Below are 16826 nucleotides of genomic sequence, written 5' to 3' on the forward strand. Positions count from 1 at the left end.
AGCTGTTCCTTGAAACACACCCAAATACGCGAGTTATTAGAATAAAGCCTTCCGTTGAGAGCACATGGTGTGGATAGGCAACATAATCATATTTAACTCAAACTTTAACCAGCTGGACCCGGGCTCTGTCAATGCAGAGCTGTGCCGAGACTGATCAGTTGCAGACAGGGTTAGAAACTCACTGACTGGGCTTTCCCACCGTCTTCGATCACCATGAGGATGCTCTGCGCTACGTGGAATCGCTGTCCGGTCACTGTGATACGCCTTCCACCACTGAGGGACAAAAAGGAGGATGTTACAACAGCAAGGGGTAACAAATACAACACCTCCCCCCCCCCCATCCCCCGCCTAAATTGCTGAACAAGTGGACAAAACTTCTGGGGAAGCTGGCGAGATGGACAACAGAAAACCGCATCAGTGGTGAGCCCAGCAAGACAGGCTGCAGTTCCAGAGACAATATGCCAATCACTCTGCCGTTTATCTCCCAAACGGGGAGACACATTTCTTCATAATCACGCAGCGCTGTTTACCCTGATCCGATCCATCCAAGATGCAGCAGTAATGGGGTCTTTACCTTCAGCCAAGATCATTGTCCCTTGATGAGACAATCCTTACATTTAGCTCCCATAATGTAAGAACGGGAAGGGCTGAGGGCTGGGAGGTGAGCAAAGTCCTGAACGATTCATAGGTTCTTACAACAGCTCCTGGCATCTTTCTGTATTACAGTCTCTGGCCTAGAACTGAACTAACACTTCAATTGTAGCAGTAACAGTGTGCCATGCTGCAAGTGAACTGGTACAATAGTGTCAGAGAGTTTGATGCTTTCAAACACTATGATATAAGGATGCCTTTTAAAAGCATGCTGAATCTGAGTCGTAAATCTAACCATCTCCCTTCCACATACCCCTCTCTTACCTGGCGTAGCTGGTATTGGGACTGATGCCTTCGATCAGTGGGTTTTCCCGATACCAGAAAGTCATGTTCTTCCTGAGGCAATGTTTCTTCTCAAACTGGACACATATCGGAACAGCAGACTCGGTGACATGAAACGGTGGCATGACGCAGACAATCGACCTCCCCGTCCGTCTGAACAAAGAGATGGAGAATAGGTCTGAGCCTCACAGACATTGCTCTGACACAACTGAAGCTTGAGCTCAAAGACTCAGTCGCAGGAAGGGGCTGGAACTCCATTGGAAAGATTGGCATAGTAAAAGATGGTTTGTCCAGGCAGGGAGGACCTCACTGGAGGGGTATGACTGAAGCCTTGGGGATCCCATCTTGGAAGAGGACTGAATTCCTCAGAAGGGAATGTGGGACTGGAATTGCGAACCAGTTAGAAAGTGTTGCTGCTTTCTCTGTAGCTTATAGTGAGGAAGAGGTAGATTTGGTAAGGGAGAGACCAGTGGTTGTTTAAGCATTGAGCTGATAGCTAAGGGTACTCAGAAGTGAGTTAGTACAGATTTCTTCGAATTGTGTGTCACACAGGAGCTGATAGGAGGGGTATCTGCTGAATGGGCATTGCCCTGATGTTGGGTAAATGGAAGGGAGTGGTGGAGATTCTGCTTCACTCTGTGGGGTTCACTGGGTCCATTCATTTCCCACGGATACTCCTCATCCCCCCCACTCTCCTCCACCCCAGTTTCCAAATAGCCTCTTTATAAGGATCATCCTCCTCCATTTCTCCCACCTCTGGTGTTTTATGAAGATGTGGGTGTACTGTACCTTTAAGAGAGTTAAAAGCTAGCAGAACTACCTGACTCAGCACCAAGTGTTCTGAACAAGGTAACAATGTAACACTCGGTTGAAAACTAGACTAGCTAGGTTGCTTGGAAACGACAAAACAGATTCAAATTAGGCCAATCAGTTTAAAGTATACCCCGAAAAATACCAAACTCCAGTCAAGTTTGAATTGAGTACACTGACAATCTTAAAAGCCAATGACACAACCCGGTGCTTTGGTGGTAATAAGACCGGGGAAAATTGAACAGTTGGGTGGAGATGTGCCAAACCAAGACATCTGCAAACTGCCCGGAGAATAGCTCTCTTAAAGGTACCTTTATCGATCTGTGACCTGTGAAACATAATCTCTAAGAAGAGGCAAAGAAGACAGAGGAAGATCCAAAGAAAAGATTTGACAGCTGGCTGGTTTTGAAAACTTGAATCTTTGGTAAATCTTAATCAGGGGGTTTTATTGGACTAGTATGGTCGAAGGGGAAGGTAAAAGATAGGTTAGAGGAAGGAGTTGTAAATAGTTGTTAGTTAATTATTCTCTGTTATATTTTAAGAAATAAAGTTGTTAATTTTTACTTTAAATAGTTCTTGGACTCATGAATTTTCATAGATTACTGCATGGGATAACTTTTTTCTGTGTTGCTGGTTTAAATCAAGCAAAGGAGGGTTTACCCTGTGTCGTAACAAGTGGGATGCTGCTACCAAATACATTTGCCCCTTTTCTTCCTTGTGAGCATTCTGTGAGGATCGATTAGACCAAATAGTCCAGTTCACTCCTTCATCATCTGTTCCCACTGCCCGTTTACATGCAATCGCAGGAGATGAAATTGTGTCCAAGGTTCCAAACGCCCCTTTCAGGTGAAGCAATGATTTACGAGTACTTCTTTCAATCTAATCTATTCACCTCCTCACAACGCGATCTCCTCTACATTAGAGAGACCAAACACAGACTAGACAATTGCTTTGCTGGCACCGCCATTCAGAGTTCTCCACCTTCCTCTCACACTGACATCTCAATCCTCATTCTGATGTACGGTTCCAGTGAAGCCCAGTAAGGAACAGCACCTCAACGTTCAATCCAACACTTGCCAATCTTCTGGACTCAGTGTTGAAGTCAGTCATTTCAGATCATGAAGTATGTCCTACATTTTGATTCATTTTGCTTGCTTTGCTGGCATTTGTCTTTAACTTTCTTTTAAAAGGCCCTTTCTCTCCACTTGTGTACAGCTCCCATCGCCATTTCCCTTCTTTTATGTCATCAATGTTTGCACCTCCCTCCAGCATTGCCCCTTTCCTGTTTCTGCAGTGTCTTCCAGCCCCACAACTCTCTAAGGTTCTAAGCCATTTGGCACGCTTGACTTCAACGGTCAGAGCATTGAGGACAGGACATGTTACAGCTTTATAAGACATTGGTCAGGGCACATTTGCAGTACTACATATAACTTTGGCCCTGGGAAGGACGTTAATAAATTGGAAAGGGTGCTCAACAGATTAACAAGGAGGTAACCGAGACTGGACGGCCTGAGAAGAGGCTAGATATGCTGGGACTTTTTTTCCGTGGAGCGTAGGAGGCTGACAGGTGATGTGATAGAGGTTTATAAAATCATGACAGCCATGGATAAGGTGAATAGCCAAGGTCTTTTCCCTAGTGTAGGGGAGTTCAAAATTTGAGGGTATAGGTTTTAAGTTGAGAGGGGAAAGATTTGAAATGGCCCTGAGATGCAATTTTTCATATCGAGTATGGTGCAGACATGAAATGAGCTGCCTGAGGAAGTGCAAGAGGTGGGTGCAAATACAACATTTAAAAAAAACATTTGGACATGTACGTGGATAGGAAAGGTTCAGAGGGATACGGTCCAAAATCAGGCAAATGAGACTAGTTCAGTTTGGGGAAACCTGGTTGGCATGGATGAGTTAGGCCACAGGGCCTGTTAGCATTCTGTATGACTCTATAATCCTGGATGCTATATAAATGCTGTTTGCTGTTGAGGGAGATAATTCCAATTTGTCGATACTTACCTTCAGGTTTCTCGGAAGCTTAAACTGAAATATAAATGGATGCCCACTTTAAAAGTGATCCTCACCACCTCTTCACTTGGGGTCCCACTCAGTCAGATATGTCCAGCACTGAAATGCACAGAGGAGACAGGAACAGCTATTTTCCCCAAGTGTGTATCACTTACTTTAAACTTGTACAATCCTTCGAGCCATTGACAAGGACCCTCAGGGCAGAGCCGATGTGTAAGTTGGTGCCATTGATGGTAATCCTGGTGCCCCCAGCTTTGGGTCCTTGATCTGGATAGAGTGTGCCAATCTCGGGAAGCTGTTCAGGATCAAGACCAACAAAAAGAGAGGCTAGAGTACAATTTGCAGCAATCTCCTGACACCCCATTAAGCGCACTAACAAATCAATAGACAGACTATCATTGTGGAAAGGCAGTGTCATGTCAGACAGTGGAGTAGAGGCAATGATGACATTGTTCAGGGTAAATCTGTGTCTCTACTAACACATTGAGTGCATAGCAATGACAAACAGCTCAATGTTAAACCCCCTTCCCAAAATGCAGCAGCCATTCCCCCTCACTGCCCTAGTGTCTGTAGGCCATCTTACTGTCAGCCCAGTATCTAACCTCACCCCACTGTCAGTCCAGTGTTCATCCCCCAGCACAGTGTCCATCCCTCAGCAGTGTCCTGCCTTCAGACCAGTGTCCATCCTTCAGACCAGTGTCCATTCTCCAGCACAGTGTCCATCCTTCAGACCAGTGTCCATTCTCCAGCATAGTGTCCATCCTTCACTAGTGTCCATTCCCCAGCACAGTGTCCACCCTTCAGACCAGTGTCCATCCTTCAGACCAGTGTCCATTCTCCAGCACAGTGTCCATCCTTCAGACCAGTGTCCATTCTCCAGCATAGTGTCCATCCTTCACTAGTGTCCATTCCCCAGCACAGTGTCCATCCTTCAGACCAGTGTCCATCCTTCAGACCAGTGTCCATTCCCAGAGCAGTGTCCATCCTTCAGACCACTGTTGAATCCCCAGCCCCGTGCCCATCCCTCAGACCAGTGTCTATCCCTCAAACCAGTGTTCATTCCCAGCCCAATATCCATCTCTCAGGCCAGTGTCCATCTCCCAAACCAATGTGTATCCCTCAGACCAGTATCCCTCCCTCAGCCCAGTGTCCATCCCTTTGCCCAGTGTTTATCCCCCCCCCAGCCCAGTGTCCATCCCTCAAGCCCCATCCAGTCCTCTTGGCTGGATCCACACATTGATGAAGATATTTGGGAGTGGGGATTACTGGCTGTGCCCGGTGTTGGTTCTGACTGTGACAGACAGAGTGCAATGTTACCTAGCAGCTTGCTCCTTATCTCACACACACACTCTGGATGATGAAATGACAGTTTATAGGACCAGCCATATTCTAGGGCATGACCCGAAGACAATAGAGCAATTCCTTTTCCATGAGCTGCGTTAAGTCAGATATCCCTACAGCTCAGTGTGCAGCTGTTTCCTGTTTTGCTTCCCGGGTTATTCTGGGATTTCCACTGAGATCTCTCTCCCTTTGTCCAGGATCTGGAATGTTCCCTGGTTGAAATCAGACTCAAACAGCAGATCAGGCCCAACAGGAAGCTTCCACAATCCTCCTAGACAGTGGACAGTCCACATTTAGCAATTTCCACATCCCCAAGGGCAGGCTTCCCAAGCAGCCAAATTTCACAACATCTACCGCCCAGGCTTCACAATAAATAGGGCCAAGGATTAACAACTTAAGCAGGGAATATTGCAGAATGAACAACTGTACTAAATCAAACAAATGCTTCAGAGAAAAAGACTGAATTGAATTACAATCTGGAAGCTAACCAAGGGGTCAGGGAGGAATGCTTATGCAGAATAACAGAGGCCAAGTGCGAGTTACAGATTGGGATCTAGTCGGGGTGTTTGGGGTGGTTCATTTATAGGATAACAGATACTCAGGAGTGAGTTGAAGACTGGAATTTAATCAATAAGTTCAAGGTGTTTATGTATAGAATAACACACTCAGGAGTGAGTTGCAGATTGGAATCTAAATGAGGAGTTTACATTAGGAATCACTGGTACCCGAGAATGAGTTGCAGACTGGAATCTAATCAAGTGGTTCTTCGGAAGGGGGGAGGGAAATATTCATACAGAATATCAGATACTAGGAGTGAGTTACAGACCAGAAGAGGAAGTCAGTTAGCTGAGTTGGCAGGATGGCTGCTTTTTAATGATGCAGCAGTTTCGGTTTGGTTCCCTCATCAGCTGAAGGAACCAGGAATATCCCACTTTCTCAATCTCATCCCTTACCTGAGGCAGTATGACCCTCAGGTTAAACCACAACATGTCCTTTCTCTCTAACGAGAGACGGTGGGCTTGCGTGGTGCGGCGAATTTACTTGAATTGGGCGTGTCAAGGGCAGCTGGCAATTGAAGAGGAGAAGAATGACAAAAACAAGACTCTCCCATTCCGGTTGAGCTCGATCTGGAAAAAGGGAGCTCAAGAAAATCACGGACTGTCAGCCATTGCAGAGGGTGAGATGGGACAGCCACGTAGGGATGTTGAATGGGGCCAGTTTCTGAACAGTGCTCGGTGGAGACAATTATCTCACAAAGTGAGGAAGAAGACATGAATGATTAGAAGTGAGTCACCAGCATTTAAGTTCAGATAGGGTGAAATGTGTCTAGATAAAACAACGATAACATTAAAGTAGGTCCGTTACATTCCAGACAGTCATGAGTTTCACAGTGGTGTGTAGGTCCAACTTAGAGACAAACTATAACACACCAATGAACTAATAGGGTTAATCCTGATTATCTAGAGAGCAGTTTAATTTTAAACTGAATAACGCAATGCATAAGGACTTCTCAATGTCAATAAAATCATTGTTTTTCCTCAGTTTAATAAATAGACTGGCAGTTTAAATGGGAAAGAAACACAGATTAGGATACTTTTCGAGTGAGTTTGGAACTCATTATCTGATGAACCTCTCGATTAGATTCCAGTCTGTACTGGGAAAGTCACCATAGTCTCAGCAGCCCTGAGGTCTACTCTCTCATTAGAGAGTGGGAGACGACTAGTGGTGGTTTAACCTGAGGGTCACCATGCCTCAGGTGAGAGGGGAAGTTGACAAGGAGAGTCCTTTATGGTGCCCTCAGCTGATATTGAAATTGAACTCATGCTGTTGGCATCACTCGACATTGTAAACCAGCCACCCAGCCAATTGAGCTAATGGACACCGAATGCCTCCAATTCACCATCTGGGTTATGGCCTTGTTTTACTCCATCCAGGATCCCAAAAGTCCTTTAGCCTCTCGTTTCTGATTAACGTAACTGCCCACACTCTCGACTCTGATCTCCAGCACCTGCAGTCCTCACTTTCGCTTAGTAATCTGCCCAGATACAAGCCAGGCCATCGTGGCCAACACCAGATGTTACATGTTAGTTAGACAGAGTCCAATCGCACATTATCTGCTCAGGGCTTAATTTCAATCTACAACCGGACAAACTACAAAACAAAAAGTTGGTTTGCTTGATCCCTGTCTACAACCTGCTAAGAAACTTTATGAGGAGGAAGAACTTGAATCCAGCCCTCCTGGCTCAGTGCCAGGAACATTACTCTTGCACAACAAGACTTCCTTCCCCACACTCACCTAATTACTCCTTTATTTACATATAACCACCAACTACTCCCTAGTTGCAAAACCTATGAGATAATGACAGCTATCCCCCTTTTTAATAAATAATTATATAAATAATAACATTCAAACAAAACCAAAACATGAAATGATAACTTATTTTGAAGATTCACAAAGTTATGTTTCCATGCCTTATTTTTTGTTGTTAATATATCACCTTTTCCATCATTTTTAACTATTTCTTGGGAGTTTGCTCTTTTCCCTGTAAAGGGAATGAACTAACTGCCACTATCCACCATCCCAATATTAAGGTTTCTCTGTTCTCTAGCTTTGAGCTTGGCAGTTGATTGTCAGTCATCACTAACTGATGTATTCTCCATGGCAAGTTACAAACAAACAACACTCCTCTTATACAGTATGAATGTTATTTCCCCTTTAGATTGGTACTTAGCATGAATTGTCCTGATGTGTGCAAGACCAAAATGTCTTTTATCTAGAAAATCTAAATTCGGTCCTACCAAATGATAATCATTCAGTTCTCGTGCTTTCTGACAGTAGCCTCTTGGCTGCTCTAGCTGACAGAGAATATTGAGATCTGAGGGAATTATACGTGAAAGTGCTGTGGTGAAAGGGGAATGTCAGACTTACCAGGAATGAGAATTTCTGGCTGGAGTGACCTTCCTTGTGGACCTTCACTGTCACAGAGTCTGTAAAGACTTGATTCGCTCCATTAGTGCTGCACACAATCCTGCAGAAAGGAACACAACCAGGCAGCAGAAAGGCAAACCATTTCTCACAAGTCTCCCTCACCATCCAAACCATATCACCTCACAGCCCCCTCTCTTCAATTCCTATTTCTTTCCCTTTCTAACTCACACACACACATGCAATCATGGACACATATATATGCACACTCATATGCACACACATGCAGACACACACTCACATGCACACACGCACTTAGATGCACACACTCACATGCACACACGCACTTAGATGCACGCACTCACACATGCACACACACACACTGAGATGCACGCACTCACACATGCACACACACACACTGAGATGCACGCACTCACACATGCACACCAACCATCCAGAGGTGGGAGAGGGGATTTATGAAATCTACAGCCACCAGTTGAATTACTCACTGCTCAGAGACGATGTAGCTGTCCTGCACAGGCACACATGCCACTTCACCAATGCATACGCCACTCTCAATGTCGCTGAACCTACGGCCCAGGTTCTGGCCTCGTATCGTGAGGAGGGTTCCTCCATCTACAGGACCAGTCAGTGGCTCTATCTGAAAGACAACATAGAACATAGAAACATAGAACATAGAAAAATACAGCGCAGTACAGGCCCTTTGGCCCTCGATGTTGCGCCGATCCAAGCCCACCTAACCTACACTAGCCCACTATCCTCCATATGCCTATCCAATGCCCGTTTAAATGCCCATAAAGAGGGAGAGTCCACCACTGCTACTGGCAGGGCATTCCATGAACTCACGACTCGCTGAGTAAAGAATCTACCCCTAACATCTGTCCTATACCTACCACCCCTTAATTTAAAGCTATGCCCCCTCGTAATAGCTGACTCCATACGTGGAAAAAGGTTCTCATGGTCAACCCTATCTAAACCCCTATTTATCCTGTACACCTCTATCAAGTCACCCCTAAACCTTCTTTTCTCCAATGAGAAAAGCCCCAAGTGCCTCAGCCTTTCCTCATACGATCTTCCTACCATACCAGGCAACATCCTGGTAAACCTCCTCTGCACCCGTTCCAGTGCCTCCACATCCTTCCTATAGTATGGCGACCAAAACTGTACACAATACTCCAGATGCGGCCGCACCAGAGTCTTATACAACTGCAACATGACCTCAGGACTCCGGAACTCAATTCCTCTACCAATAAAAGCCAGTACGCCATATGCCTTCTTCACTGCACTATTTACCTGGGTGGCAACTTTCAGAGATCTATGTACATGGACACCAAGATCCCTCTGCTCACCCACACTACCAAGTATCCGACCATTAGCTCAGTACCCCATCTTTTTGTTACTCATACCAAAGTGAATCACCTCACACTTACCTACATGAACTCCATTTGCCACCTTTCTGCCCAGCTCTGCAGCTTATCTATTTCCCGCTGTAACCTGACACATCCTTCCTCACTGTCAACAACTCCACCAACTTTCGTATCATCCGCAAACTTGCTCACCCAACCTTCTAGCCCCTCCTCCAGGTCATTTATAATAATGACAAACAGCAATGGTCCCAAAACAGATCCTTGCGGAACACCGCTAGTAACTGCACTCCAAGATGAACCTTTACCATCAAATACTACCCTCTGTCTCCTTCCAGCCAGCCAATTCCTAATCCAAACCTCCAACTCACCCTCAATGCTATACCTCCGTATTTTTTGCAGTAGCCTACCATGGGGAACCTTATCAAACGCCTTACTAAAATCCATATACACCACATCTACCGCTTTACCCTCGTCCACCTCCTTAGTCACCTTCTCAAAGAATTCAATAAGGTTTGTGAGGCACGATCTGCCCTTCACAAAACCATGCTGACTATCCTTGATCACATTATTCCTATCCAGCAGTCAGTCAGCCTCCCCCTCACTGAGAGGCTACCATTTAACCAGAGTTGGCTCAAAACCTCACTGTTAAAAATTCACACCCGGGATGTGGGCACCGCTGGCTGGGTTGCCCTTGAGAAGGTGGTGGTGAGCTGCCTTCTTGAACCGCTATAGTCCACCTGCTGTAGGTGGACCCACAATGTCCTTAGGGAGAGAATTCCAGCATTTGACCCAGCAATACTGAAGGAACAGCAATATATTTCCAAGTCAGGATGGTGAGTGGCTTAGAGGGGAACTTGCAGGTGATGGTGTTCCCATCTATCTGCTGCCCCTTGTCCTTCGAGATGGAAGTGGTCATAGTGCTGTGTAAGTCTCTTTGGTGAATTTCTGCAGTGCACCTTGTAGATGTTACACACTTCTGCTCCTGAGTGCCTGGGGGTGAAGGAAGTGGGTGTTTGTAGATGTGGTGCCAATCAAGCGGGCTGCTTTGTCCTGAATGGTGTTGAGCTTCTTGAGTATTATTGGAGTTGCACCCATCCAGACCAGTGGGGATTATTCCATCACACTCCTGACTTGTGCCTTGGACAGGCTTTGGGGAGGTCAGGAGCTGAGTTACTCTCTATATCCTTCTGACCTGCTCTTATGGCCACTGTATACAGGTTGAGTTTCTGATTAACGGTGATGCTTCGGTGGGGAGCAGAGGAGATTCAGGGATGGAGAGGGAGATATTATTGACAAAGGAATCCCGAGCGAGGTCTGGGCAGAGTGTGACATGTCTGGAATTACTCACCTGCTGAATCTTAGGAGCAGGGCAGGTCGCTTCAATCATTCCACACTCAGAACGCAGTTTACAGCTCTTCGTGCTCATACACCAGGCACACTTGTGACCCCAGTCAACCCGACCCCAGCAAGCAGAGCAGTCAGATCTCCCAACCTCACAGTTATAAACCTCCACTGTAGAGAGACACGCAGAATGCAGCAGTTAGTGAAGAAACTGAGGGAACGCATCCATGAAACAGCCTGAGCATCAAGGAGCATCGTTTTATGGGAAATATTCTTCCCGTTACTGAAGTTGATCATAAGCACAGCACTGTCCCTATCTAAGACTTCCCATGACAGGAACAGCACAGGGCTAGATACAGAATAAAGCTTCCTCTACACCATCCCCCTCTAACACTCCCAAGGACAGGGACAGCATGGGGTTATATGCAAAGTAAAGCTCCATTGATGATGTCCCCATCTACGACTCCCAGGACAAGGTTATATGGGGTTAGATACAGAGTAAAGTTCCCTCTGCACTATCCACGTTTAACGGTGGACAGCATGGGGTTAGATACAGAGTAAAAACCCCACCCCCTCCACACTGTCCCCCATCAAATACTCCAAGGACAGCACAGGGTTTGAACAAAATAAAGCTCACTCTACACTGTCCACATTAAACACACTCAGGACAGGGACAGCATGGGGTTAGATTCCAGAGTAAAGCTCTCTTTACATTGTCCCCATTGAACACTCTGCAGGACAGGGACAGCACGAGGTTAGATATAGAGTCAAGCTGCCTCTACCATGTCCCCATCCAGTACTCCCAGGACAGGGACAGCATATGGTTCAATACAAAGCAAGTCTCCTTCGACACTGTTCCCATTAAAGACTCCGAGGACAGGGACAGCATGGGGTTAGACAGCATTTCAAAACTGTAGTCCTTTCTGCATTTGATTCTTTGCCAATTCCACCTTGACTCTCGCTTTGTGTATCTATGATAGTTTGAGCTGCATTCATTCATTAAGGGCAGGAGGTTACAGGGACTCTGTGCTGTACTGTTTGGGTGGGTTTGACTTTTGATGGCTGTTCCCCTCTCCTCCTCTGCCCTAAAGGGTATCTCACCTGCTGCTGCTTCAGTCTGGAACATGAGAAGCTGAGGTACCAGTGACTAGATGCTGACCGCTCTCTTCTGAGACCAAGGGAAGGAGCTGCTGGTTTGTTCGATCTCACAGGCTCAGAGGCCAGTCTTGGGCCCTCAGCCTGGTATATCATTCTCACAAGCTTGAGCCTCGGCCTAGTGCCTTCCAGCCAGAGACCTGAGCGGTCCGTGATCCAGGTTCTGGTTGGCTGTGGGTAGGTCAGGCCTACCCACACAATGTGTACCCATCACAGCAGCACAGGGTTGGCAACGCCCAGTCTGATCGACACCCTGTCTAAACCACCCGCTGGACCTCCTGAAGCACCAGCGTTTCGCTATGGAAGCTGCTGGGTCGGAGGGCAGAGCCAAGCAGGAAACCCCAAGGATCCAGGTAATTCGAGAGGTGTGTGGAGGGCACTTTGTGCTGAGGTGCTGGGCAGAAGTAGGCTCCGATGGGGGTAAGGTTGGAAAGGAGCACCAAGGGGGCACCCTCCAAGGATTTGACCTTTGCCCAGTTTTTCTCCCCAGGCACAGTCACACCATCCCCCACCATCTCAATCCGAGTCGATCAATGCTGGAGGATAGACAGTTCCAAAGGATCCTTCTCAATTGGTTCACACACACCCTCCCCCCACAAACTGGCACTGACTGCAGTTCAAACCCTGCTCAACTTCAAATATCTCTGATTCTCGAGGGGTGGTCTCAGGATGGGTAACGCAGGGGAGGGCGGTTAGTGCTCACCACATACTGCTCAAACCCAGCTCGCATCAAAATGTCAAGGGTGTCCTGCCTAGCATGGCAGTCACCATCCCCCACCATTCCCCCATCACCGCGCAGTTACCTCTCACCCCCCCCCCCCCGACTAATTATCATGAAGGCACTGGTCAATGAAACCTGAGGTAGTGCTCGGATTGTCAATAAATCTGTGGTCCCCGCTCAGCCTCAGCTGCACTGGAAACAAATGGCTCCTGTTCGATGTGAACAGCTGAAAGAGGAAAGGAGAAAAGGTGGGATGGGTGTGAGCTACAGGGGGTCACTCAGGTAAGGGTGAGGGACGAGGTGGAGAGCATGGCTGTTAGAGAGGGGGAGTGGGCACCGCGCAAATACCTTAACACCGCTCTGAAAACACCGTGAGCACTGGAACCAGTAAACAGGGTAACTACCAGACACTGTGCACTGGATAGACCTGCCATCTTAAACAGCAGTCGTGTGTAGTGAGGTTATAGTTAGGGAGGGTACAGAGGCTTAGTAAAGGTTGTTAGGGAAGATTATAGAGCCTTAGTAAGGGATAGTTAGCCATGTTATAGAGACTTAATAAGGGTCAGTTAGGGAGCTTATAGAGGCTCAGTAAGGGACAGTGAGCAAGGTTATAGAAAATTAGAATTATGAGGTGGAGGTGCCAGTGTTGGGTTTCTGACTTTGCCTGACAAAGGAGCATCGCTCCAAAAGCCTGTGATTACCAATCAACCTGTTGTTGTATGACTTCAGACTTAGAGTTAGTTAGTGAGGTTATAGGGCTTAGTAAGTGTTAGGGAGGTTACAGGGTGCTGGTAAGGGTTAGTTAGGGGAATTCTAAAGTGTTGGTAAAGTTTGGTTAGTCAGTTTGTTTTAAGGAAAGTAGCTGGTTTGCAAAGACTGTGGTTAGTTTACAATTCCATTTCAAACAGCTCAATAAGATAAACAATCCAAACACGCGCGTTTGACAGAATATGTGAGAGTGACAGAGTAAGAACATACTTGAGCGATACTGTGTAACAGTCTGTCAGAGAGAGAGAGAGAGAGAGAGAAAGAGAGAGGGAGAGAGAGAGTATGAGTGTGAGAGTGTGAGAGTGAGAGCGTGCCCAAGACAGTGTTTCAGAGAGCGATCTGGAGAGTGAGTGTCTGAGAGAGTGACAGTGTGAGAGTCAGTGAGAGAGAGAGAGAGTGAGCCACAGAGAGTGTGGGGGAGTCTGAGTGAGCATGTGTATGAGGGTGAAAGTGTGTTTAACTGTGAGAGTCAAGTGTATGGTGGTGTTAGAGTTTGAGAGATTGTAAGTGTGAGAAATTGTGAGCATGTGTGAATGAGTGTGGGAGAGTTTGTGTGTGACAGAGACAGAGTGTGAGAGTGAGAGTAAATATGTGTGTGAGTGTGAGTGTGAGTGTGTGAGAGAGATCATGAGATTGTATGTGTACATACTCATCCCGAACAAGGTTGGCAGAGAATTTCACTGCCACACTTACCTTGACATCCTCACAGAGCACCTGGGAGCTGTTGAGCCAACGTGCTCGGTATTGCTGGTGACCAATCTCACAATGTAGGTAGGCATCCTAGTGGAGTGGGGGAGGGGGAGGGGGAGGGGGGAGGGGGAGGGGGGGGCAACATCGAGAAAGCAATGAGAATCTGACCACACTCTGTCACAGGAAGCACATCAGCCAGTCTGAACAACTGCCTTCTGACATTGAGGGTGGACTATGGAGCATTAGTCAGTGCAAGGACACAGAGTACCAACTGTAGGTCAATCATTAGCCCCAGCCAGGCACGAGTATCCCCTCCCACCATCCCATCCATCTCCCCCCACCACTGCACCCAGGCCTTCACCCTCACTGCACCCACCTCCCCTCCCCCACCCCACCCGCATCCCCTCCCCCACCCCACCCGCATCCCCTCCCCCACCTCACCCGCATCCCCTCCCCCACCTCACCCGCATCCCCTCCCCCACCCCACCCGCCTCCCCCACCTCACCCGCATCCCCTCCCCCACCTCACCCGCATCCCCTCCCCCACCCCACCCGCATCCCCTCCCCCACCTCACCCGCATCCCCTCCCCCACCCCACCCGCATCCCCTCCCCCACCCCACCCGCATCCCCTCCCCCACCTCACCCGCATCCCCTCCCCCACCCCACCCGCATCCCCTCCCCCACCCCACCCGCATCCCCTCCCCCACCCCACCCGCATCCCCTCCCCCACCTCACCCGCATCCCCTCCCCCACCTCACCCGCATTCCCTCCCCCACCCCACCCACCTCCCCTCCCCCACCCCACCCGCATTCTCTCCCCCACCTCACCCGCATTCCCTCCCCCACCCCACCCGCATCCCCTCCCCCACCTCACCCGCATCCCCTCCCCCACCTCACCCGCATTCCCTCCCCCACCCCACCCGCATCCCCTCCCCCACCCCACCCGCATCCCCTCCCCCACCCCACCCGCATTCCCTCCCCCACCCCACCCGCATTCCCTCCCCCACCCCACCCGCATTCTCTCCCCCACCCCACCCGCATCCCCTCCCCCACCTCACCCGCATTCCCTCCCCCACCCCACCCGCATTCCCTCCCCCACCTCACCCGCATTCCCTCCCCCACCTCACCCGCATTCCCTCCCCCACCACAACCACCTCCCCTCCCCCACCCCACCCGCATTCTCTCCCCCACCCACCTCCCCTCCCCCACCCCACCCACATTCCCTCCCCCACTCCAACCACCTCCCCTCCCCCACCCCATCCACATTCCCTCCCCTGCCGCACCCACCTCCCCTCCCCCACCCCACCTCCCCTCCCCCAACCCCACCCACATTGCCTCCCCCCCACCCACATTCCCTTCCCCACCGCACCCACCTCTCCTCCCCCACTCCAACCACATTCCATCCCCCACCACACCCACATCCCTACCCCCACCGCACCCACTTCCCCTCCCCCACCCCACCCACATTCCCTCCCCCACTGCACCTACTTCCTCTCCCCCATCTCACCCATCTCTCCACCCACTGTGCACTCACCTCTGCTCACCCATACACACTATCTCCCCTCCCAAACCATCGTCAATGGACTGTTAGCTCCCTCCTACTCCTCCCCCTCCCCTCCCCCTTTTCCCCAATCCCTCTCCTCTTCCTCCCCTTAACACCTTCTACACCTCACCTCTTTGCTCTCCCCCATCCCCTCGGTAAAAACAATGACTGCAGATGCTGGAAACCAAATTCTGGATTAGAGTGGTGCTGGAAAAGCACAGCAGTTCAGGCAGCATCCGAAGAGCAGGAAAATCAATGTTTTGGGCAAAAGCCCTTCATCAGGAACACGGGGCTGAAAACTGGGTTCTGGAGGAGCAACTCTAGTCTGGGTATCCCTGAGGTGCTCCAAGCCATCAGAACTGTACTCCAGAAACATACAGCATTTGGAGCTACCCAATCTGTAGAGCTACTTAACAGCAAATAGATAGTGCCCACCTCTGTGATTTATGACTTTTAGTAAAGTGTACTGAAGCATTTAAAATGGGTTTAACTTCTGGTTATCTCAAATTCCTGAAGTGTTCAATGACTCAGCAGCATGTCAGCCATAAGCACCAGAGAAACCGGCTATAAAATGCAGGAAAAGAAAGATGGAATATTCAACTTTGCATTTTTGGTTTATGATTCTTACCAATCCCTCTGTCTTATCTTCTGTACTGATGAGTATCCATTAATTAGAAATGGGGACATTAGTGGGCCCTCTGCCTTCAGTTAGTTTATTTGCTTTTTCATGACTAGATATTGCGGGATTGCAGTGGTAGTCCTACTTTTCACCTCATTAAGTTGACTCCTTGTTTTTAAGGTACGCCTGGTGCAGCTCCTGGCAAGCTCTCCTGCATTCTCCTTTGAACGAGGATCGATCCCTTGGCTTGATGGTAATGTTAGAATTGGGAGGCTGCTGAGCATTGAGGTTGCAGATTGTGTTGGAGTTTAGTTCTGCTGCTGATGACTCACAGCACCTCGGGTGTCCAGCCTTGAGTCGCTAAATCTACTTGAAGTCCATCCTATTTTGCACGTCCGATAGTGCCACATACCATGATGGGTATTCTCATGTTGAAGGTGGGATTTTCCCTCCACAAGGGCTGCCCATTGATCATTCCTATTAATACAGTCTTGAGCAGACGAGTCTGCAGCAGGCAGTTTGGATGAGGTAATGTATGTTTGACCGTCTTATTGATTTCCTCACTATATGCTGTAG

At 48.5% G+C, this 16826-nt stretch overlaps 1 protein-coding gene across 3 annotated transcripts in view; it reads right to left on the minus strand.

The window, feature by feature from the left end:
- plxnd1 (plexin D1) overlaps positions 1–16826 on the minus strand; it is a 190021-nt gene that overhangs the window by 53328 nt on the left and 119867 nt on the right. For all 3 annotated transcript variants that reach the window (XM_072582788.1, XM_072582787.1, XM_072582786.1), the window contains 8 exons: positions 14093–14179; positions 12767–12857; positions 10763–10926; positions 8536–8687; positions 8030–8129; positions 3915–4054; positions 916–1086; positions 183–273 (listed from right to left, as the gene is read on the minus strand). In XM_072582788.1, coding sequence (XP_072438889.1) covers positions 183–273; positions 916–1086; positions 3915–4054; positions 8030–8129; positions 8536–8687; positions 10763–10926; positions 12767–12857; positions 14093–14179 — 996 coding nt within the window. The remainder of the gene's footprint in view (positions 1–182; positions 274–915; positions 1087–3914; positions 4055–8029; positions 8130–8535; positions 8688–10762; positions 10927–12766; positions 12858–14092; positions 14180–16826) is intronic.

Source organism: Chiloscyllium punctatum, chromosome 12 (genome assembly GCF_047496795.1).
Source record: "Chiloscyllium punctatum isolate Juve2018m chromosome 12, sChiPun1.3, whole genome shotgun sequence".
In the NCBI taxonomy this organism is placed as follows: Eukaryota; Metazoa; Chordata; class Chondrichthyes; order Orectolobiformes; family Hemiscylliidae; genus Chiloscyllium; species Chiloscyllium punctatum.